Source organism: Epinephelus fuscoguttatus, linkage group LG4, assembly GCF_011397635.1.
Source record: "Epinephelus fuscoguttatus linkage group LG4, E.fuscoguttatus.final_Chr_v1".
Taxonomy (NCBI): domain Eukaryota; kingdom Metazoa; phylum Chordata; class Actinopteri; order Perciformes; family Serranidae; genus Epinephelus; species Epinephelus fuscoguttatus.
Window position 1 is genome coordinate 43795301 of NC_064755.1, and position 25539 is coordinate 43820839.

The following is a 25539-nucleotide window of genomic DNA, read 5'->3' on the forward strand; positions in this document are numbered from 1 at the left end:
GCTGGAGCTGCAAGTAAATTATTTTTAGTGTTGATTAATCTGTCAGTTTTTTCTTAGTGTAATTATTTTATTAATAACTGTAACGATGAGTTTTGTATTTCTTATCTTCCCTCAGTGACAGTTCTCTCTCTGTTGCTTTATGAAGCAGTATTTTGCTGCCATTTTTAACTCTGGATAAACAGATTTAAATTTCCTTCCAGAGACGGTCCTGGTTAAATAAAGGTCAAACACATCAATGAAATAGAATTAAATATATTAGATTACATCACCCCACCCTGGCTAATACTTGGAGATGAGTTATCTGTTGTCTGCTGATTATGGTTCTTTATTTTTTATCATTATGAGTCAAGATGAATTGTTGTCTAAATCAAAAAATACTCAGACTTTAAAGGTTGTCTTTGTTTTTCTTTCTGCTAAAAGACAGTTTTTATTATGTGAGTGTTTCAGTTAAAGCAGGGGCAGAAATACAGACGACCTCTGAGCACTACCGTTCACTTCAGTTCTGTACACTTATTTTCCTGTTCCCACAGTAAAAGTTGTGGATGGTACCAACAGAAGCGTTCGAATGTTTGGTCCCCCCTCTGTTGGGGTACCTAGCACACAGATCTGGTACTAAAAGGTGGAGCTGTGAACACTGCAGTCTGATTGGTCAGTAGAGGACGCTCACTCTGGTTTTAGGTGGAACGTTAACTTGTAATGTTACTCAATGCATGAGTTGATGACGTGAATCCATCAGCACACCTTAAATTTCACTGTGACAACTTTGACCATCACTTTAGTTTTTATATGACACACACTTTTAGTAATGACTTTAAAAATATAGATTCATTTGGAGCGGATTATGTGAAGGTCATATATTCTAATCCTCACTTCCTGTGGGCTACAGCAACACTAAACCCCTGAGCTTGCCTGAGAAGGACTAAATGTTCTGCGGACGATAAACCAGGTGCAGACTTCCATCTATGTCACCGCTGATGAGGAAATAAAACGAGTGCTGGACGGAGCAGTGAGTGACTACCCTGGAAATCCAGAGTTCTCGCGAGAGCACAATTTGAATTTGCTCAGCGAGTCACTCTGGCAATCAGTAATGATGCTCATTACCCATGCCGTTGGAGCCGAGCTGCACCAATCACATCGGTGTATCTGATATAGGCGGGCCAGAGGCGAGCTAAACAGATGACGACAGCGCTGCGACAATGAAGTCCAGAATCAGTCAGTAAACATTGCAAGATGGCTACGGATGAACACCAGTTGTTTGAAACGGCTTTGGCTGCTACAATGAACGAGTTAGACTTGGCTTTTTCTCTAAAAGAGGAACAGAAGACGGCGCTCAAGTCTTTCCTTTGCAAGAAGGACGTTTTTGCTGTTTTGCTGACCGGATACGGCAAGAGTCTAATCTACCAGTTAGCTCCACTGGTAGCTAAGTGCTAAGTATTGTTCTGATTGTCGTAGTGTTAGCCAATTGTGTGCAGTGATATTTACAAATGCATGCTTGGTGCCGCCCCTCGAGTTGGGCCATTTGCATTACTCATGGTCAGACCTTAAATCTTTCTAGATTTGGGTCTGGATTTCCAGGCTAGTAAGTGACAACAACCCCGCCCACATTTAAGAGGACTGTCTGAACACACCGAGGGTCTAGGTACCATGTCTGAAGGCTTACTGCTGGTTCCAAAGGTAGTGGACTGAAAGGGTTTGGTGGAAACGGGATTGTACAGCACTTACTTTTCATACAGTCAATGCAGCCCAAAGTTCTTCACAGAGCAAAATTCAGACAGCACTAAAACTAACCCAGTGTTTCCTACACATTGATTTATTTAATCTTATTTCATTGTAGAGTTGCGTACACCTTCTCCTTCTCACCCCGCTCTCTGTCTCTGTTCATCAGACCACAAATGAGACAAGAATTAGCTGCTAGCCACCTCACAGTCCCTCCGCCTCGCTCCCCGCTGCTGTGGACGGCTTCACTGTGTTTACTGAGTTTGCTGATCTGGTGGAGAGTCAGAGCTGTTCGGTCCTCAGAGCTGTTTGGTCCCCAGAGCTGGGGTTTGCGCTGACATGATTCAGGTTGCGACAGCTGCAGACTGGAGGTCTGTCTTTGGAGCTGCTGCTACCTGCTCTCTTCCCAGGTTGCTTTGCAGTGAAGGCAGCTGTTGCCAATCCTGGAATAGCAACTTCCTCTGCAGGATTCTCCGCCATTAAATCAGGGTTTCACCTAAAGGATGCACATCTCCATTTGTAGCACAGCCAATAGGAACGCCCTCTTTCTGAAATGACCTGTGATTGGCTGAAGTCTCCCGTCACAGGTTGGATTTTCTAAACCGGGAAAACTACAGTTCTGCACCTCCTCCAAGAGGAGGTGCAGAACTGTAGTTTTCTCTCAGTTCACTTGAATTACAAAATGCTTTAAGTTTATTTATTTATTTTGCCCAATGACGTCAAAATGAATCTGCCTACACCAGATCAAAGCCTGATACAGAGAACCACAAAGTCAGTAACTGTTCAGTAATTTCGTACAAGATATTATCTCGAGTGTTTCCATGTGTGATTCAGCAGCAGCAGTTTGAGTCCAGAGCTGCCACAACTAAATCATTCAATTTAATTTTATATTTGTGTGCACATGCTGTACACCGTGTCGCCACTCCGCCACAAACCACAGCAGTTGAAATATCTCCTGTGACTGCTGTGTTTCAGCCAATCAGATGTGACGTCCCACTGGGTGATGTTTGAAGTTTAACTTTGACAGATTTCAGGGTTATTTTTGTTATAAAAACAGGACATTTTCTCTTTTGTTTTAATCATAAATTAGTCGAATTCAAACGTTATAATCCAGTTTGCATTTTCAAGTTTCGGTTGCACATTTTCTGTTGAGTGTTTGTCATTATTATTAACATGGTGCACTTAATTTTGTGTTTCATCTTTTTGATGAATTAAATGTGCATGTTTTATTTATTTAGAATATTTTATGATTAAACTCAGAAGTCCATCTGCTGAGGGGGATTTACTGTATATAAATAAAGATAGATATATTTAACCCTGTGCAGGCCACATATGGCTGGAAAGTTTGGCTGTCCACGTACTTTTGGCCTTGTGTGTCAGATTCATCAAAGCCAGTTCAAATGATATTTCTGACACGTTTCCCCTCCAGTGAGCCTGAGCAAATAAATAAATAACCAGTCACTCACAGATGATGAATGAAGAAGTTTATCTACATTTTTTTAGGATCATGAATCAGCTTCTTCACAGATTTATAGTCATTACAAACAGGACATTAAATCAACTCCTGTTTTCCATCAGACAATTTCCTTCTGACTCTATTCAGGACGTCTGTCAGCAGGATTCAGAGGAGACGTCTGTCCTCATTCATCTCCTCACATGCTTAATGACTTAAGTTATTAATGAAATACAGATTATATTTTTAACCAGCTCGAGTCTCGGAGGTAAAGCTCCTCGAGCGTCGCTCCACCTGCAGACAGATTTCTGTTTATTCTGTTTCACATTTTTATTCTTTTTATATTACATGCCTTTATATTGAGTTTTCTGTGTTTAGCAGCTGAAGACAGAGTTCAGTTTTTAATATTTGTGCCAGTCAGCAGTCAGGTGATCTGTCAGAGCGACTCCTGATGGATCACCTCAGACCTGATGGCATTTAATTCTGCTGCGTCTCGGTCCCAGCGGCGCTCAGCTGTCTGCTGCCGCTCGCTGACAGTGAAGGACCAGACATGTCCTCCATTAATCGCCCCGTCACCTGAACTGTAAATGTAGGAAACTTCAGCGTAATGTAGACGCTGATGGAGGATAAAGCTGTGGCTGTTTAGACATTTAAAGTCTGACAAATCGAGTGTGTATCTTCCAAAGTGTGTATAATTCTCTGGTTTTATAACTCAGATTGCTGAGGTCTCATCAACCTAAGGTAAACCTTAGAATACATGTCTACACAAAACATAGACCCAGGATTTTATCTCTCATCTCTTCAAGTGGAAGCCTGTTAGGAAAGCATCTTTTATGGCAGTACGTGAACTCAAGAAGCCTACTCAGTACAGTTTTGAGGTTCTTGTACTTTACATGAATATTTCCATTTTATACTACTTTCTGCTTTTACTCCATCACATCTCAGAGTGTTATTCTGACATGGTACTTAATGAGATCCCAAAACCAAGCAGCAACCCCCCCGGGCTGAAACATTAAACCACATGAAATGCCAAAAACTGCAGTTCCTCTAATGGCCACTAGAGGCTGGCTCCATCCCCAAAGACCTCCACGTTAAAACTTTACAGCAGAAATAAACATGTTTACAGCCTGGTGCAAAAACAGTTTGGTCTCTGTAAGTAACGTTAAATAGTTATGACCACTGTATGGGGGCTGAATTTTTATATAACTCACTTGTTTTATTAAGGCTTAAATAATGCATAATTAAGGGCGTGGCAGCTTTGAGTGACAGGGGGTGCCGTCTGTTGACAGGTCACTACCACAGCAACAGTGCTGGTTTGGTAATGCAACCACAGCTTGACCCCAGATTCACCGAGTATAGGCGTAGCCATAGCTGGTGCTATTTTAGTGCGTTTTCAGTTTCTGAAAGTTACGCCTAAGAAGTCATTTTCAGTGTTTTGTCGTACGAAAAGACCTTCTAAGGCAGGGGTGTCAAACACGTGGCCCGCCAAAGGATCCAATCCAACTCAGTGTGTGACTTTGTGAAGGTTTTCCACCCCTGGAAAATAAAAAATGGTTAATCAATACTTTAGTTTGACAAAGAGTTGTTTTTTGCAGAAAACACCACAAGCTCCCTCTGCAGGAGGCGGGACTAAAAGTTTTAAATGATCTAATAGAAACACCAGCGGCATCAGAAGTGTGTGTCTGTGTGTGTGTGTGTGTGTATTGTTGCTGTCAGTTTGTCCTCAGGAGATTTTTGACTCCACTGAAATCTGCTGAGAAGCTTTTAAAGCTTCACGTCTGTTTGTTGTCTCAGACTTTGAATCATCAAACTTCAACGACCTTCAGTTGACTTTGTGCAGGTCCAGATCCTGCAGGGACTCTGGTCACTCTGGACTCTGGTCTGGAATACGCTGAGCTGCAGCTCTGACGTAGATTATTAATGAGCTTTGGATGTGTTGGTTTCATACTGTGTGCTGGCTGAATTTCATCCCTGATCATGAAGTCTGACACTCACAGACCGTCAGTAACAAAGAGACTTTAGTTCTCTGAGTTTATCCTTCAGACAGCACTTCCCCACCGGTTGGTGCTTTTTTAGGGCAGTGCCTTAAAACTAAATTCAGGGAACAAAAGTACATATATACAGTTTAGGGAACAGATTATATAAAATTGTCCGCCTTACTCTGCAGGAGAGACGTGTATCTTCAGCAGAGGTGGGAGATGTATTGAGATCTTTTACTTAAGTAAATCTTTTACTTTAGCAAAAGTACCAATACCCCACTGTTAAGATGCTTCATTAAGGTGCAAAAGTTGTGATCTATAAAAACAGATTTGATGGGAGAAACGTTGACTCATGCTTAGGAACATTTTGGAGACGGGAATTTGGCGTTTCACATGGTGAGGTTGAAGCCAGAGGGTAGAAATTCTCTAATATTTTTTTGGTGCACACCATTTTTGGATTTTGTCTGTACATGCAGTTTTGGTATGGATCCCTAAGCATTGTTTTATAAATGAGACCCCAGGTCCTCGACCACGGAGATCGCCATGTTGCACCGCCATGTTTCTACAGTAGCCCAGAATGGACAAACCAAACACTGACTCTAGAGAGGGACATTCACATTTTTGCACCGGCCACTGTAGTTAGTAGCCACTCTGTGAAGAGCAGCTTCGAAAAACACTGATTTTTTTAAACTTTGAAACTGCTTTATTCAACATTTTTAGTGGTTTAAATCACTGTGGTGTTTGTTTTGGAGAGGAGGAGATAATTTGGCTCCTGATAAAAACCTCCTGAACAATGAAGTCTAAAGGAATCCTAGTTGGTGCGATGGGTCCCCCACTGTTGCCCCTCGACTATCGTGTTGAATCGTCAGCAGAGCCTGATGGTGAATGAAATCACTCTGATTGGCAGTTCAACTCAGCGCATGAGAAGAGAAATGGAAGTGAGGACAGTAAACAACAAACTAAAGTCCAGAGAGAGTGAGACAAGAAAACAAACTTGTTACATCAGGTAAGATAATTTTTCTTTATCCACTGAGCTCTACAGCAGAAACGTCCCCTGATGGTTTGTGTTATTGTTCACTGGCGCACAGCAAATATGCTCTGGTCTGTTAACACTGGATTATGTTGGTAATGCAATAACTGGCTAACTAGCCTCAAGGCGGTCTTCCAATTTCCTTTTTTGAATGACGATTATGGACGACTGCCGTCTGCTGGTGTGGAGAGTTATTTCCTCTCACATAGGCGCAAAACGTATGTGCTGGTTGGCCATCAGCGTTAACCTTTACAGTGTGTTCATGTGCAACTTTTTGGCCGAGACACAGACAACATGAGGCGATGCAACAATTGGCTTTCATTGCCGCTAGATCTTTGAAGTTAGTTTGGTGTGTCTGGGCCCTAAATGGGAGTTCATATTTAGCACAAGGGAGAAGTTTCAGTTGGTTGCATTCTGCAATCCTCACCACTAGATGGCACTAAATCCTACACACTGCTTCTTCGAGAAAGAGAAGAAATTTCTCAACTCACAAAGGAACACTTCATCCTTCAGTTCATCACAAACATTCAGCATCAACACATCTGGAGATACATGGTTTTCACTGGACAGGAAGAGGATGAAAAACTGGAAATACTCAAGTAAAGTACAAGTACCTTGAACTGGTACAAAAGTAAAATACTTGAGTATAACGCTGCAGACAGGTGAGTATGCGCTTAAAAACTGGATATAAGCACCAGTTTCTAAACGGCTGATGATCTGTTTGATTCGACCACAAACAAAATCAGCTACAGACCTCTGTTGTTTTTTCCACAAACACACAGACGTCAAGGTTATTTTGTGAAAACTTTTATTCTGAAAAGATGAATTTCAACATATAAAATCAGTCCTTGTCGGTTGTGTGATGTAGACGTGTTGCTGATCCTCTGAACAGTTTGTTCCTTCACAGGAAACATGAAGCTCAAACAAACTTTGCTGTCGTCAAACGTAGAAAAATAAAAACCTCACAGAGGACGGAAACGATGGTGGCGGACACAGACACTAAATCAACAGTGCAGCGTCTCCTGCAGCAGGAAAATCGTCCATGCGGCAGCGGCGGCGGTGGCGTCCTCATCAGGCGTTCTTGGAGCAGCAGCGGTGCAGGACCTTTTTGAAGAAGTTCCTGAACTCTGTGTTGAAGACAGTGTAGATGACAGGGTTGATAGCGCTGTTGACGTAGCCGAGCCACGTCACCACGCTCATCAGGGCCGGTGGGACGTGGCAGTCCTGACAGCGAGCTCGCATCGTGTGGAGGACAAAGAAGGGAGTCCAGCAGAACAGGAAGGCACCTGCCGGAAGAGGAGAAGAAGAGTTTGTCTACAGTACGACAGAAAGGTGGTCTGAGTTCAGTTCGCTTCAAGTCCGCAGTGTGGTTCACTTAACCTGTGCCTTGTGAACACAAAGAGCTTCAGGGTCACTTTGCTCTTTGCCGTTTAAATAGCCCTCTAGATCACATGCTGTTGACCTGGAACGCCTTTAAAAAAAACCAGATCAAACTATGTCGGCCTGTAACGCTTGCAAGGATGCAGGATGAGGAGTAGTTTGGTCCACGGAAGATACTGCGCGTCTCCAGATGTGGAATGTAGAGCAGCAACGGTCTACAGCACAGAAATACTAAGGTTTTCCTCCAGTTTAAGTTCATCTGAAAGCAAGGGGCTTCATAACCGCACTGCAGTACCACATCAACGAAAAAACAAAACTATATCAATATTTATTATATACAGGCTACAGCGCGAACAGAAATAGGACTGAGTCCTCTTTTAAATGAACTGACAATGTGAACACAAACACACAACACAGACGCAACACGTCCCTTTTGTGTTGGTCCACTTTTTAGTCCACTTTAAGAGGACTGAGTTCGGCTTGTGGACTATACGTGGAAATGCCCTTACTTACCAAAATCTACCTACCAATCTACCAACTTATCATTTACATATAGTTTATCTGCCATCCCACAAACCTTCACACCTACCAAACAATAGCCACCCAATCAGCCTACCTACAAACCTAATCAATCCACCACCTTGCTTCAGATGAGCTAATGAGGCAGAGCTTTACCTGCCAACCAACTTACTTATTTAACAAACTACCAACATACCCAAATCAGAGTTTATCAACCCAGCAGTCTAACAGCCTGATTCACCCACCAGCCGACCAACTTGCAAAATAAGAAAATCGCAAAATAAGAAAAAGTATGTTGGCCGATTTTGATATTTGAGCAAATGAGGCAGAACTTCATTTTTCTATCATAGTACCAATACCGACCAAAATCTACTTTAAAACCTCCGAACTTTTCTACCAATACACCAACTTACCACTTACATATCAGTTTATCTACCATCACACACACCTACCGATGTACCTACCAACCAATTACCACCTACTAACCACCAATCTACCCACCTATTGATCTGCCACCTTGCTTCTTATTCAGATGAGCGAATGAGGCAGAGCTTTACCTACCAACCAACTTACTTATTTAACAAACATAACTTACCTTTCTACCTAAGACTTCATCAACCTACCAGTCTAACAGCCTACCAACTTGATATCTATGCAGCAATTCTACCTCCAAATCTACCTACCTACATACCAAACCTATTTCTCTACCTATGACCCAAACAACTTTCCTACAAACCTACATACCTCCACATCTATTACATCCACCTATACAGTGGTGACCTTGTAATGTAGGTGATCACCTCATGTCCCTTTCACACGGGTAGCTCAGTGGCAGTTGAGTGTAATTTACTGACAGCAGGTGGACAGAGCTGTCAGAACATTCCAGTATAGAAAACTATAACACCAGACAAGTCTACTTTTACCTTGACTTTGGTTCAACATCTCTTCCTGCAGAAACCAGATCAGTTTATTTTATACAAAATATTTAACTGGTCAGACAACTTGCAGATAATCGTCTTTATACTGTCGATCCCTGCTCTGAAGTTGCCACCTGAACTGTCAGGCGAGCTGATGAAGCAGAGGTTCATGTGAACTGCCCGTACACTGAAAATCGTGTCTGACCAAGCTTTACGTAATAATTGGATTTCAGATTAAGGAGCTGCAGGATTAGCTGCTGTGTGCTAAAGGGAAGCACTTCTACGCATTAGAACCAACACTGACTGCTATTAATAGGACGACCTTTTCTAACTGATGTGTTAGTGCCTCTGAACAGACATCAGAGGTGGAGGTGAGGCGTTCAGGCACCTGCAGCCTCTGAACAGACATCAGAGGTGGAGGCGAGGCGTTCAGGCACCTGCAGTGCTCATGATATCACCTTTCATGAAGGCGGATGGATGGATAATGTTTAACTCAGTCCTTTGTAACATTGTGATAACTATGAGCTTTAGTTTGTTCCATGTGAGACCAAACGTGACTGTTTGGCTGAAGGCAGCAAAGTAGGGAATCCAAACTTCCTTACTTAATAGTAGTATAAAGAATTTAATAAGGTTTCAGGTTCTTTCTGATGAAGCTGAATCAGGGCGGTCAGTGTTGGGCTGTGATGCAGAACTCACTGACACGTCACACTGAAGTTAGATTACAGCCATTAAACTCTAATAATCTGACCTTTCGAGGGGTCACCTTGTTCGCTGTTTATACCAGGAGCTGATATCAGTTTCGTATCTGTGAGTTCAGTGGACCAACTTGTCCAGGACGTGTTAAGCCAGGCAGACAATGTTCGGATTAAGGCCCTGGCTAATTTTAGAATCTGGCCGAATTTCCCCCAGATCAGCCATTGTTTGATGTTCAGTTTGAGGACGGTTATTACGACTGATTTAAAAGCCTGATCAATCATCAGTCTGGCTGCTGGACAATCGGATGGATTTCTGGCAGGTCAGACAGTTTGGTCGGCTTTGTGCAGTTCCATAGTCTGATTTCTAAACATGGCTGCTCTATAAAAATCCATCATAATAAACTGTGGTGAGCTTGTGTTAATATTACAGTTCTGAGCAGTTAAAGGAGCAGTGTGTCAGATTCAGGGGATTTATTGGCATCTAGCAGTGAGGACTGCAGGTTGCAACCAGCTGAAACTTTCCATTCGGTGTTCATCGCTCAGGAGCTGAATTATCTGCAGAGACCTCTTCCTCTCTAAAACAAACAGACCAGGTGATTGAAACCGGTAAAAACCCCTAAATAATGCAGTTTAACATTGGTGTACTAGTGTCTTTCCGACACTGTTCGGCTCATCACGGAGAGGCTGCTAACTACAGTGGCTAGTGTGAAAATGTGAATGGCCTTTTCTAGAGCCAGAGTTTGGTTTGTCCATTCTGGGCTACTGTAGAAACACGGCAGTGCAACATGGCGACCTCTTTAGACAAGGACCTGCTCCCTGTGTAGATGTAAACGCCTCAATCGAAGGTAACAAAAACACAACAATTCTCATTTTCAGGAGATCATACACTAAAGAAAACATACTTAATATATTATATTCAGTTTCTGCCAGTTTATCCCCCTAAATCCGACACACTGGACCTTTAAGTAGACTATGCTGTGATTAAAATAAAACAGTTCATATTGTTTTTAATTTATGATGGAGAGACTGGAGTTGAGTTGAAGTGAACTCACCCACAACGACAGGAAGCACCTTCATGGCCTTCCTCTCTCGGCTGTTGATCTTGGCCCTCTTCCTCCTGCGAGGATCGGGGTTGAACTTGATCTCTGCGAAGCTGACGGTCGGCAGGGGGCCATCTTTGAGCTCTGACGAGTTGAAGGGCTTGTCTGTTGACGGGAAGGTGGACGGTTCTTCTGGGTTATCTGTCATTTCCCTCTCTATGATGGGTGGCAGCGGTGGAGGAAGCGAGGCCAGTGGCGGCAGTGAGGCAGCAGCCTCCTGCAGCTTGCGGCAGGCCTGGATGCTGTTCTTCAGCTTGGCTTTACGCGCCTCCTCCCAGCGCCGCAGGCCGCGGAACATGCCGCAGTACAGCAGCAGCATGATGGGACACGGGATGAAGAAGGAGCACACGGACGAGTACAGGACGTAGTCGTTGTTCTCTAGTTTACACTCAGTGGGGTCACGGCCCGCCACGTTGTTGATCCCGAACATGATGGGCGAGGCCACCGCCAGGGCCATGATCCAGGTGGCCGACAGCAGCACCGCCTGCCGCAGGTCCACGTGCTTCCTGTTGTAGTTGAGAGGGATTAACACGGCGATGAACCTGCAACAAGTGAGAGAAAGTTTACAATTTGCAAGTCACAAACTGAAAGCCTGTGGAAAGAAATGTATTAGTGAAATTAATTTGTAATGATCGTCATGTTCGTGTTGATGACACTTTGTTGTAAACAATAAGTTTTAACTTGCTCTGTTCTTCAGAAACAACAACATAGAGTCTGACACCATGCTCCCAGAGGCTACAGCACTCACTACAGCCACGGTGTGAACAAAGCACATCCCGGTAATATAGATATTTTTAGGCAGGCTCGGCTCCTTTCAAAGACTCCTTGCAAAGCACTCTTCCGGGGTTTTTTTGGACCTAATTGTATTGCGGAGTTTTGCACAGTGGCGACCAGATCTTTGCTCTCAAACCACAAAAAAATGTGATGGCACAACAGTTTCCTTCAGTACATTATTCTGTGCTTTCTTTGGATTTTCACATTGGCTAGTCATCCTGTTTAATGTGTCTTCTGATTAAATCGGAACTGCTGAAACAAGTTGTAGGAAGCCTCTGCAAGTAATTGGTTGCTGGCAGACACTCTGTGCTGCAATAAAATGGTTAATCAGCAGTGCCGTGCACTGTAGAGCCGATGTGCTGCTGGTTCTGCCGGCCTGAATACAATATAATGTCTATAGCCTTACTGTTGTGTGTACAGCCTTTATAGACTGAGCTGAGTAGTGATGCACGGGTCGACCCGTAACCCGCGGGACCCGCAAATGGACCTGCGGGTCGGGCAGCAGTGATCGTCTGTTAAATCGGTCTGTAAATGATATTTTGACATTATTGGCTATTACTGTCATGGCATCCGAAGGTACTGATGTGTTGAGCAGGTGACAGTCCACGGCCGTTTTCAAAACACACTCCAAAAGAAACTTGTTGAAACTTTAAACAATAATTTATTGTACAAAATGGGGGGAACAAACGTTGACAAAAACGGTTCCATAATTCATATTAAATTCAAAAGATAACGAAAAAACAGCTACAAGTTAGAGGGAATAGTGATAAAGTGGTAAAACTTGGCATTGATCCACAGCCTCAGACGGATGCGCTCAAGCGTGCTGTGCGCACAAGCTCAGTTGGTAGGCTGTACTATATTTTCACATATTTAACAATGCAATTGAAAAGTTTTGATTTTTATTGATAACCTACATTTACCAACAACAAAAAGACTACATTTAGCACCAAAAAAAATGTAAAAAAAAAAAAAAAAAAAAAAAGTTTAAAAATAAGTAAATTAAAAAAACGAATATCGAATACCAAATTTTCATAACGAACACCTACCCATAGAAACAAATATTCGAATATCCGAATATTTGGGTACAGCCCTAGAACAATGGCAGAGAAAATGCAGCCAAAAGTACCACTTCCAGCGTTACTTGTAACGGCTCGCCCCGCTAAACAGGCTGAGAAAAGAAAGTCGGAGGCAGAAAAGGCTGCGATGAAAAAGGCTTTGGATAAAGCGTGAGGACAAACCAGACGTCAACATCGCTGCAGCTTTTGAACGGTGGAGACAACTGAGGGAGCTGAAGGGCCTGAAAAGTGATGCAGAGGTTGCTGTCTTTCTGTTGGACAGGTAATTATTTGTTTGCTTCTGGGGGATTTGTTATTTTACTCGGCTCTCCTCTGCCCTGCTGGCTGAAGGATGCGCGTTCAAGTTTGTGGGACCGTGGCTTTGGATGGAGCACTGACGGGAGGGGGAGGAGGGGGCGGAGCTTAGAGGAGGTGCCGCTTTTAAATCTTGCTAGCTCTCCAACATTATCTGCTGTAGCTTTAATGGACACACGGCCCTGTTAAAGTAACACCAGCGAGCGTCCAACCAATGACCAAGGACCAATGGTCGGACAAGAGCTTAATGACCAAACAGTTGACCAGAAAGTGACAGCCCTACAGAACAGTACTACAAAAAGCGGCTGACATACCAAGACATCGTTGCGTTACCTGCCAGGATAGTGCCACAATAAGCAGATGCTTTTCCTGTTGGGATGGTGCCACAAAAAGTGAGTAATTTAAGCCAAAACATGATCATTTCTTATCTTACCATATGGATTTTGTGCCTTAACCTAACCACATGTTAATCATTGTACTGTTGTTATGTGACGAAATGCAGTTTAAATGTATCCTCCACATAATAACATGAAAATGTGATGGATGGCAACATTTTTCTTGCCGATCAGGTCGCCATGTCCTCCAAACTGACACAAAGATGTATTTTATGATCTCATGGCCTTATCAGCAGGACGACATCTTTTGTCTGCGCCTTTTAAATCACTGTTGAAAAATAAATCGGCTTCATTAAGGTTCGGTTAGGTTTAGACACAAAACAACTTGGTTTGGTTCAGGGAAAGATGCGGTGATTTCCAAAATCACTACTTTGTTATGGTGAGGAAACGACGTTGACATTGGTTTGACATTGGTGTTCCCAGGCCAGATGAGATGTATAATTCCTCCAGTGTGTTCTGGGTCTGCCCCAGTGCCTCCCACCAGTTAGACATGCCTGAAACACCTCTAACAGGAGGCACCCAGGAGGATCCTGATCAGATGCCTGAACCACCTCAACTGACCCCTTTCGACCTGAAGGAGCAGCGGCTCTACTCCGAGCTCCCCTATCTCTAAGTCTTCATGCTTCACATTATAACAAAAATGATCACAACAATAATAATAATGATAGTCCTGTGTGATTTTACATGCCAAAAATCAATCGCCTTTGTACTTAATTAAATTAAATTAAAAAGAATAATAATTGTAGTAATAACTTTAAACAAATGCAGCTAAATGTGCTGGTTAAAACAAACAAAGAAACAACAGCTAATAAATTAAAGAAAGAAGTAAAATAATAAACAAATAATAAAAAAATAAATAATAAAAAAGGAAAATAAAAACAGAAATAACCACAATAACAACAGCATCCACGCTTCATCATACAAACACCTCCAACCTCTGACGGTTGTTTTTCAGTCTAAATAAATCTTATTAACCTGAGTCTTGACAGAATCAGAGCACTCCTCTTTCTTCATCGTTCCCAAATGAATCCGATTCACAGAGCTTTTATTTTTACAGCAGACACTTTCACCTTTCACAGCCAGAACTAACAATGTTAATGTGACTCGTTTTTGATGGGTCAAAATGTCCTTAGCTGTTTATCAGATTCCTTCTTTAAATAGGCAGTGTGACTGACATCAAAACGTGTTTTTAAAGTGACCTGTGTACAAGAGATCTAACAGTATGAGCACGGACAAAAATACACAAGAGAGGTGGTTACACATTAAAGGGATGGTTCAGATTTTTTGGAGTGGGGTTGTATGAGGTATTTATCCATATACAGTATATAACATACAGTAGATGGCGATCGGCACGACCTCAGTTTGGAGGAGCAGGCTGAAGCTTGTCAGAGAAAATCAATGTAAACATGTTAGTCCAACTGAAATCATACTAAATTGAATTTCTCACAGTGGGACTAACACACCCAGATCATGTGACTCCTGCATGTATACAGTCAATCTGACCCAAACTGGCCGAGGCGCTCTGAGCATGCTCCACAGTTTCCGTCCCGGGCTTTGACCCGGAAGTCCAATAGCATTAAATGTGTAAGAGAAGAAGAAGAAGCCGGTAACAACATGGAGAAATCTACATCCAGAGCTGTGACTTTTTGGACGGACGAGGAGACGCTGTTCATGCTGTGTCAGCTGAAAGAGTTAAATATCTTAAAATACACAGATGGGTTCCAAAAAGTGGCGCAACAGCTGGATGCTCGATTGTTTGGTCTGTGACGTAAAGGGTCAACTGGAAAAAGGTCCAATACTACCACACATTCTCACGCCGACCTCGCCACATATTGACGTTTGTTCATGGTAGGGGTGACCCCGAATAGTCGATGATTCGATTTGGAGAAGTCTGATTCGACTGCCAGTCTTTGCCGTCGAATCGTCGCAAAATGTGGTTATGAAACAAGACCGTACCATTCTGACTATATGGGGGTGCTCACTGCTGCTGAGCATCTTGATTTGACAGAGAATCTATTTGTTTTCTAGTAATTCATGATATATAGCCTATTTGATATAAACATCAGCCTAATTTCTGTTAATAAAAAATTGAAAATGACGCATGTGTTTAATCAGTAGGCATAATCATTACTACGCATGAATAAATCACCCAGTTGCTCGATCCAAATAAGCTGAGGTGAGTGAGTGCGCTGCAGGACCATCAGAGCAGCATCGAGGCCTACGGTGATTTACGGTGGCGGAGCGCATAAACAAACACTTAGGAGGAGGTATGTGCTCTCAAATCAAACTTTTTTGAAGGATTATTCGTCTACCTGAAGTGTCTTGAAACGAATTTCACCGCTGATTGTTTTCTTGATAATCTCTGATTATTTATTTGGCTACTTTTTGTCCGACGTGGCCAAACAATTGAGAGCGGTGACGCACGGTCCGTGTGGATGAACTTGTATGAATCTGAGTTGATTAATGAAGTAACTTGAAGTCAGAAAGAAGGAAAACTGTTTCTAAACCTTTTGATGATGTTTTTGGATGTTTATTTGTGAATGAAATGGCACGTTCTGATGAGTCAGGAACGACTCCTGTTAAAGACATCGATGAGGCTGCAGCGCATCTGCGCTCATCTAGAGCATCACAACTTGATGAAGTGAAAGGAATAAAGATAAAATGATAACCATTTTACTTTTATTATTATTATCTTATTATGCCAACTGAAGAATTAAATTTGTTTATTTGGGTGTTTTAGCTCTTTTCTCTGGAGCGGACACTGACGCAAATGAGCTCATTAATCAGTGAGGGGGAAAACAACATGATTCGACGGTTAGTCGGCTAAAGGAAAAATCTGTCAAATCAGATTCGACTATGAAAATTCTTAGTCGGGGACACCCCTAGTTCATGATCTTTTCAAGTCGTCCACATATGACGTCCAAGGTACCCTGGGTGTGTTGGTTGTTGAATATCTTGGACACCGTGTCAGATCTGTTACATGCATTGTCTGTTTTCAAAATACACTTCCGTTTTCACAGGAAATTTTACATTTACATACAGTCTCTTTCAAAATAAAAGCGCAATGTTAGTACAACACCACAAATTGATGTTTTTTTTTCCTTCAACAACAAACACACATGGTTGGATTCAGTAAAAAAGAAGGTTTGGCTTTAGAATCTTATGGGACACAAACACCGCTCTCTCAGGTGAAAGTCTGTGTTTGTTGGACGCATTAACCACCCCTCCCGCCTGCCCCAGTCGGGCTTTCGCCACTTTAAATTTTGTCTTTGTACTGCCACATTTTGCCCTAATGCCATCTTTGTGCCAATGTTAAAGGACGCCTTTTTCTTTTGGTTTCTGATGCCGCAAGTCACTGCCCAAGCACTGGATATCAACGACTTCAGAGTGAGACCGAGCTCACTACTTATAAGATTAAAAAGGGGGCATATCTCCACCTATCATAGCAGAGTCCGGCATACTTCAGGCATTAAATCGATTCCCCGTCTGTGCTTGTATACTGGGACAAGGACAGTAGTCCAACTGTAGCTCCACTTAACTGTGCATAAGTGAATTTGGCATTATACACCAATGCCAAAAGCCACCTTTCGCAGTGGTATTATTCACTGCCCGGCGGTGTCAGTTTGTAACACGGCCAAATGGAACCTTTCAAACTGCTATGATACCCTGCTGGTTGGCTGGACGGTACTTTCTGCAGCCCCTGAGGTTGTCACTTGGTTGAGACGTAGTTTCCCCTGTGTCCAGTCTTAATGCCAAGCTAACTGGTTTCAGGCTGCAGCTTCATCTATAGTGGTGAGGCATGAGATCAACCATCAATCAATCTAAAAATATTCCTTCAAAGGACTTAGATCATGATCATTAGCAAAAACATGTGATGAGGACAGAAGTCATGCTTGTGACTGACCTCTCTGAATTTCCAAAACAAGGAATATCAATAACAGTCTGGCTCAGCCCCCCCCAAGCCCTATGGCCCCTGGTCCTGTTCAGTAATCCATCCCTGAATGACAGCAGCTCATCAGTCAGTTTGCTCTTAAAACCATCAAACCTACAGAGACCAGAGGCCTGAGGACAGGTGGAGTCTCTGCAGACCTCCAGGATCTGTTTCCTGCCCACTCTGTTGAATAATTCAGACTCTTAGACCTCGAACTGCTGCCGGCTGCTCCAGAAAGCTTCAGATCATCACCATCAGTCCACGTTAGCCTCACTGCCTCCATCACTCTCTCATGTAATCACATTTATCTGGAGTTGGGACATCAGATTTGAGGAGCAGCTCTGGGTTTTCAGCTCAGAGTTTCATCCCTCAACATCAGCCGAGAGTTCAGATAATCTCATTACATCAAACTAATGAGCGCCGAGCGAAGCGGTCACTTCATCACCGCACACGTATTCCTTCATTTAGGGCTTCAAATTGTTCTGATTTTTATTCATTTGGGGCTTTTACAGGAAACGGGCAGAAAGGTCATCGTCATATTTCCATGAGAGTAAAGTGTGGTGTGACTGTCTGACCCTGACGACCTTCAGATGGCGTCTTAAAGGCTCTGGTTTGATTAATCAGGCGGTTGACCCCGACCCAAGGCCAATTTAAAGCTCCAGTTATGACACAGGGACTGTGAGTAACGGCAGAACTTTGACCTCTTCCTTTTCATCACTGCAGAGTTTCCTCTGATGTTGCTGCAGGAGTTCCAGGGTTTGTTTGTGCTGCAGAGCTGCATCCAAATCATCTGCATCTCCTTCAGCTGAAGGAAATTCACTCTAACAGACTACAGTTGCCACCTCACAGTTGTTTGTCTCTGCGAACCCGTCAAGTTTCAAAAACATGGATGCTTCACACACAGAAGATCTACACAATCAGCACAGTTTCAAGATTAGAGTCACCAATTCAGTATCTGACCAAATGTCTCCCCTTCTGTTCCTGAGATATGACACTGAATAATGTCCAGAAAAGTGTTTTATGCAGAACATGATGATGTCACAGTGAAGTTGACCTTTGACCTTTTAGATATAAAATGTCATCACTTCATTATTTTATACCGTTAGACATTTGTATGAAGTTCTGTCATAATTAGCCAATGAATTCGTGAGTTATGGACAACATATTTTGTGAGGTCATTGTGACCTCTGACCACCAAATTCTAATCTGCTCATTCTTGAGTCCAAGTGGACGTTCGTGCTAAATTTGAGGAAACTCCCTCAAGGCCTTCATGAGATATTGTGTTCACCAGTGAGACAGACAAGTTTGTTTGCCAACCAGCCCTGAAATAAAGCATAAAGTGATGAGTGAGGTCACAGTGACCTTGATGTTTGACCACCAAGTTCTAATCAGTTCATCGTTTAGACAAAGTAGATGTCTGTGCCAAATATCAAGAAATTCCCTCATGGTGTTCTTGAGATATCACGCTCAAAAGAATGAGACAGATAAGGTCACAGCGACCTTGACCTTTGTCCTTTGACCACAAAATTCTGATCAGTTAATTCTTGAGTCCAAGTGGAAATTTGTGCCAAAATCGAAGAAAATCCCTTGTGCTGTTCTCTCTTGTGATTCTGTGTTCACGAGAATGCAACAGATGAGGTCACAGTGGCATTGACCTTGACCTTTGACCACCAAATTCTGATCAGTTCATTCTTACGTCCAAGTGGACTTTTGTGCCAAATTTTAAGAAATATACTCTCAAGGAGTTCTTGAGATGTTGGGTCACAAGAATGGGACAGACTTCCAGATGTACAGACGACCCGTTAACATAACGGGGCCGTTGCTGGTGCGGAGGCATTACAAACACCTGGGTAGTTTTCAGGTGTTGTGGGTGAAGAAATGCACTTTAAAGGGATCTTATGAGGTGCTTATCCATAGTCAGTGTATTACGTACAGTCAGCACACCGCCAGGTCGGAGAAGCATGGAGGACTATCAGTATAAAAGCTAAGCAATGTATTGCGGTGAATGGGAAGAGCAACAAAGAAAAAAAACTCCTAAATTATACTATATTTAGAGTATTTTCACTGCTTAACCCTGCCGTCACACAGCGATCTCTGACAGGAAACTGAAGCCATTATATCGCTCACTGTACAGCCAGACTCCATTAACAGAGACAGTAATTTCATCTCGCAGAACGTGGGAGCTGCTCGTCTACTGCTGCCTCAGTCACTTTGTTTGTTGTGTTATCAAGGCAGTAGTTATTTTATATACTGGGGGGATACATCCCAAATGTCCCACCAATATACCCTACTGATAAAAATAAATAAATAAAAATTGCTAGCTGATGACAGGGAACCATGCACTGCTGTCTAGGGTTGCAACGGTATGAGATTTTCATGGTGTCACAATATTAAAGAATTTATATTGTTATCAGTCAGAATGACCCTTAAAGGAATACAAACACTGTAATTTAAACCTGAAACAGTTTTGTTGATGGACGTTTGTGTAAAGTCTCCCCTTTAAAAATAACTCAAATAAAGAAAGATTCTCTGTCCAGTAATCGTAGATAAGCAAATGTACACAGTATGACAACCATCAACTTTTATCTGGCGGCATGACCCTGAGACAGGTTTATGGCCGCAGCCCTACTGCTGTCTGAAACGATCATTAGCAAATGTAATCAGAATCATAAATATCTCATGATCGCAGTCAGTAAGCCTGTCCCTGAAACTTGATGTAGACAGTCAAAGTCATCTGATGGTGAGTCCTCACAGCGCTGACGGTCCCGACTGTTCCTCTAACGCCACCATGAAACTCTAAGTTGTGCTTTTAAGTGAAATGTCTCGACAGCTGCTGGATTTTTTTTTATAAGGAATGTCTGCACTGATTTTTTTTAATCGTTTGTTTGTGTTTTGGTTCCAGAGTTGGCGAGGATGTACGTTTGGTTTCAGAGGGGGGGGGGGGTGACACACTGCGTATAGCAGGTATCAAGTTGGACTTCAAACGCAGGACTTGTAACCGACTGTGTATCTAAAACATCTGAACACCTCTTCCACCACTGACTGGATCAAATCAGTTCAAGTTTTGCAGCAGGTCAAAGGTCAGCTGGATGACGACCGACATCAACGTTCAAATCCTGTTTTCACACAGACTGCCCACTGTGTACCTGTTGTGTGTACCTGTACAGGTGAGCACTGACCTGTCGATGCTGATGGCGCAGAGGTTAAAGATGGAGGCGGTGCACAGCATCACGTCCATGGTCATCAGGCCGTCACAGACAGTGGTGCTGAGGGTCCACACGCCGTCCTGGAACTGGAAGAAGCAAACACGCTTAGTACGTTCACTCATTTACATTAACATACAAACTGTACACACACACACACACACACACACACACACACACACACACATATACACACCATGTGACCAGTGTTCTCGACTGTGTAGATACTATTTATGTTGTTTAACTTTAATTAAAATTCTATAAATCATCTGCATTGACATGTTGATGTTCACCTGTACATGTAAACACATCAGAGACGACACTGCAAAGAAGCAGTGACCACACATATATATTAAACTGATATATTAATTAGATACAAGTAGATAAAAATCCTAATATAAAAAATTGAGATATATACAGATGAAGCCTATAAAAGAAAAATATCCTATACATAATTTAATAAGAGAACAAATAATTAAAATGCACAAAAACAACACAAAGAAATAAATTAAATATAAATACTTAAAAACCTGAAATATATACATATAACAATATATGAATGCAAAACAGTTAACACATTAATGCACAAAAGTGATAAAGATAAACAAATAACAATCATACAAATATAAAATAATAATGAATAAATACAAATGTTAATAAACAACAAAATGCACACTTACATGAAATGAATGAATGAATTTTAAACAGGAAAATAAAAAATGAATAAATAGTCTGTAAACATACAAATGTATAAAACTAAACATATAAATATATAAAATGAATAAATGCATAAAAAATGTAATAAAAGCAGAAATTAGCAAATAAAATAACATTAATAAAGTATAATATAGTGCATTCCAAATCTGAAAAATAGAAACAATAGTATATTAATGCAAAAGTTAATAAATACATAAATGTGCACATGAGCAAAATAATAAATTAAGAAAGAAAAATAATAAAAAATATAAAATAATGCAATAAATATAAAATGTTAATAAATAAAATATGAACACAAATATATTACATGAATAAATAAATGATACATATGAAATTAACAAAATACACATGTATATAACATAAAAGATAAATGCATAACATTGTAATGAAAGCACAAATTAACAAATAAAATAACATAAATTAAAAAAAGAAAATAAAATGTGTTTAATACAAAAATACAAATTTGAATAATTTGAATACATAAACTTCTGTGCATATAAACACATAATAAAACAAATAAATAAATAAATAAAAATACCTTCTAAAATGATTCATGGCAGAATTGATTCATTACTGTTACTTTTAAATTCCTTAATTCACCCCAGAGGCATAAATCTAAATAAAACATCCCTTAATCTGTTCACTGAGTTACTTGTACTTTGGCCTTAATAATACTTCTTATATATTATATTATAAATGTATAATAAGTTAATTAGTTAAATATTTGTAGTGAAATGTTTGTTGAGACGATAAAAACAAAAACAGTTTATATTACAAAAGAAACAAAAGATGTCCTGTGAGGAGGAAACAACACGATGAATGGATAAATCGAAGCAGAAGACAAAAGGTTCGACACTAACTGACAAACATGGACTCGTTTTTATTGTTTTGTGAACTGTGAGGCCCCTCGGCTGACCTTTGACCCCCGCAGCCTGACCTCAGGAGGAATGTACAGACTGTGTTTGTCTGTTGTTCTCTGATGAACAAAGACTGACTGTGTCAGGACGACCACTGTACAGGTCAGGTGTTCAGAAGGTTATTTAAGGATTTAAGGTAGATTTTATGGATAAAAGATGACTTCCTGTCTCCGTCAGTGTCGGCGGAGATCGATAGGAACAAATAACAACTGTGTTTTCACCAAGTTAAAGAAAAAACAAACCCAAAAAACAAAAACATCTCTATATGTTTATATATACATATATATGTATAATTAATCAATTTAGAAATCCTGAGTAAATAATATCAAATATGGGATCTTGGTGTCACGGTGATGTCATGGGAGTGGGCGGGGCTTCTTATATATTCTAATTGTATTTGACATGTTTCTTAATGTTTAATCAAACTTTCATTAACTCAAATCCGTCTCAGCAAACATGGAACACAAGGTGCATCAGTTTCTATGGACCCCGTGTGCAAAATGTACTCTTAATTCTAACACACAGTGAGCGCTCTCTTTGTTCACACTCAGCTCAGTGTTATCTCCTCTTTACCTTGTCACCTTCTCATGAATTTTTATGTTTTTAATTTTGCTTTCTCAGCTAACAGAAATTTTCTCAGTAAAGACCTGAGCTGTGAGAACTAAAGGTCCGGAGATGAAAATGTACCTGTTGTTTTCCTCTGCAGCCAAATCTTCATATGAAACTGAATCCCTTAATATTCTACCTCAAAATACCTTAATCTACTCATTCAATACAATAATATTTATACTACGGTATATTTAATGGACAAATAACTTGTGGCACGGCAGGTTTTAATGATTTATCTGCATGATTAAAGGGATTTTTTGAGGTTTAAAACCTCTAACCAACCTCTGAACTAAAGACATTTAAGACATCCTTTACTTTATATCTCAAAATATTCTTTTTTGGGGTGGTATTCATGCTTTTTGGTTGATTCCAAAATGTTTTAAACCCTTAAAACCTCTAAAAATCAATTTGATAGTCTTTAATACATAGTACTTCAACGTTCTTAAGAGCAACTAATATGTAAATTAAGGGGAAAGTCTTGTGCCCCTTAAAATCTACCTAATGTGATAATCATGGGCTCTGAACAATCTGTTATATGCCCCAATAACACCTTAAAAATGACATAAAAATTATAAGTAATGGGCTTGTTAAATATTTCAAACTGATGTGTTAATTAAGGGAAAAGTAGAGCAACCCTTAGATAAAGGGGTTGTATTGCTTTTCTAAATTAATGAACTGTTGGGGTCTGTGGTTTCCACCTAGTTTAAATTAAGGTGTTAGGTGTGATTTTGGGAGTAAACTGAGGGTTATTTTGGTATCTTATTTGGGTATTTTTATTTTGGTAAATTACACCTGTTGCGTCTGGACTCTGTGGGGCCCCTGAAACAGTCGGGGCTCCCTTCAGCTCTGTTTAGATGGAGGGGGTAAGGGGCTTTATGGTGTTTCTAAATTAATGGGTCTGTTGTTGCCACCTAGTTTAAATTAAGGTGTTTGGTGTGAATTTGGGGGTAAATTCAGGATTATTTGGGTATTTTAGGGTGTTTTTCTTACATTCTGCTGCATCTGGACTCTGACTCTGTGGGGCCCCTGAAACAGTCAAGGGCTGCTTAGGTAAAGGGGTTTTTAAGGGGTTATATTGCTTTTCTAAATTATTGGACAATAGGTTGCTGCCTTTGTTTAAAGTCACATGTTTGGCAGTAAATTCAGGATTATTTGACGTATTTTAAGATTTGTGTGTGTGTGTGTGTGTGTTACATGGTAAAATCCGGACTCCATTACACTTGTGGCATCTGGACTGTGGTGCCCCTTAAACAGGTCCCTGCAGGTCTGCTTAGATAGAGTGATTTTAAGGGGTTTTATCGCTTTTCTTAATAAATGGACAGAGGTCTGTGGTTGTCACCTAGTTTAAATTAAGGTGTTTGATGTGATTAAGGCGGTAAATTAAGGGTTATTTGGGGTATTTTAAGGGTTTTTGTTACATTACACTTGCTGCATCTGGACCCTGACTCTGTGGGGCCCCTGAAACAGATGGGGGCCCCTGCAGCTTTGCTTAGTCAAAGGGGTTTTTAAGGGGTTTTATCACTTTAATAAATTAATGGACAGCAGGGGTCTCTTGTTGCTACCTTTGTTTTAACGAAGGTGTGATTTCAGAGTAAATTAAAGGTTTATTTTAATTTTTTTTTTTTACATTACACTTGCTGCAGCTGGACCCTGAGTCTGTGGGGCCCATGAAACAGACGGGGGGGGGGGGGGGGGGCCGGCAGCTTTGGTTAAGTAAAGGTTTTTTTTAAAGGGGTTTATTTCTTCTCTAAGTTAATGGACAATTGAGATCTCTGGTTGCTACCTTTGTTTAAATTGTTTGGTTTGATTTAGGGTTTTTGGTTATATGGTAAAATCCGGTATCCATTACACCTGTGGCATCAGGACTCTGTGGGGCCCCTTTACAAGCCGAGGGTCCCTGCAGCTTTGCTTAGATAAAGGGTTTTTTAAAGGGGTTGACAAATGATGTCTGTGGTTGCCTTTGTCTAAGGTAAGGTTAGTTGTGACCTTGGGAGTAAATTGAGGGTTCTTTTGGTATTTTAAGGTGTTTATCTTACATTACACCTACTGCATCTGGACCCTGACTCTGTGGGCCCCTGAAATCTGCTTAGATAAAGGGTTTTTTAAAGGGGTTTCTGAAGTAATTGACAAATGGGTTCTGTGGTTGCCACTTTACTTTAAATTTAGGTGTGAATTTGGGTTTAAAGTTTATTTTAAGAGTTTTTTGTGACACTACATCCATTACATGCCGCAGCTGGGCCCTGACTCTGTGGGGCCCCTGAGACAGTCGGGGGGCCCTGCAGCTCTGCAGACAGCTGAGGGGTAAACACTGAGAGCAAAAAGTGTCTCACCTGAGCTCAGACTAAGGCGCAGTGTGTGTGTCGGTTGTTCTCACCTCCGAGTAGACAAAGAGCGGCAGCACGAGCACCGCGAGCATCAGATCCGCCACCGCGAGACTGACGATGAAGTAGTTGGTGGTGGTCTTCAGCGCCTTCTCGGTGAACACGCTCAGACACACCAGCAGGTTCCCGCAGATGATCACCACGATCAGCAGCACCCCGAACAGCAGAGCCGGCAGGTTGTGTCCCCGCGCGGCCGCCGCAGCCGCCTCCTCCCCCACCGCCACCGCGCTCACGTTGGCCGCCATCTCCGCCGCGGCTCCTCCGCTCCGTCCCGGTCCGAGCCACAGCAGAGCGGCCAGCGGGCTCTCATGAAGGCCGGGCCGGACTCTGGTCCCCGCTCTGTGGCCTCATCATGGTGACACGGAGACTCTAACAGACTCTACAGTGGAGCTCTGGAGCGCTCCGGTGCGCACGTTACGCAAAAAACCCTCCGCGTAAAAGCAGGATGGAGAC

At 41.7% G+C, this 25539-nt stretch overlaps 1 protein-coding gene across 1 annotated transcript; it reads right to left on the reverse strand.

Annotated features, from left to right (window-relative positions):
- Positions 1 to 7031: 7031 nt before the first annotated feature.
- drd4a (dopamine receptor D4a) lies at positions 7032 to 25539 on the reverse strand. The gene is made up of 4 exons (XM_049573056.1): positions 25080 to 25539; positions 20439 to 20551; positions 10742 to 11331; positions 7032 to 7464 (listed from the first exon to the last, which is right to left on the reverse strand). The coding sequence occupies exons 1-4, from the start codon at positions 25329 to 25331 to the stop codon at positions 7250 to 7252; spliced, it is 1170 nt and encodes a 389-aa protein (XP_049429013.1). The 5' UTR covers positions 25332 to 25539; the 3' UTR covers positions 7032 to 7249.

Excerpts from the sequence above, each read along its gene's own strand:
- drd4a (XM_049573056.1), bottom strand. The coding sequence starts at position 25,331 with ATGGCGGCCAACGTGAGCGCGGTGGCGGTGGGGGAGGAGGCGGCTGCG. Across the intron at positions 11,332-20,438 it reads TGCGCCATCAGCATCGACAG|GTTCATCGCCGTGTTAATCC; the intron begins GTCAGTGCTCAC and ends CACTTGTTGCAG. Across the intron at positions 7,465-10,741 it reads GGTGCTTCCTGTCGTTGTGG|GTGCCTTCCTGTTCTGCTGG; the intron begins GTGAGTTCACTT and ends CTCTTCCGGCAG.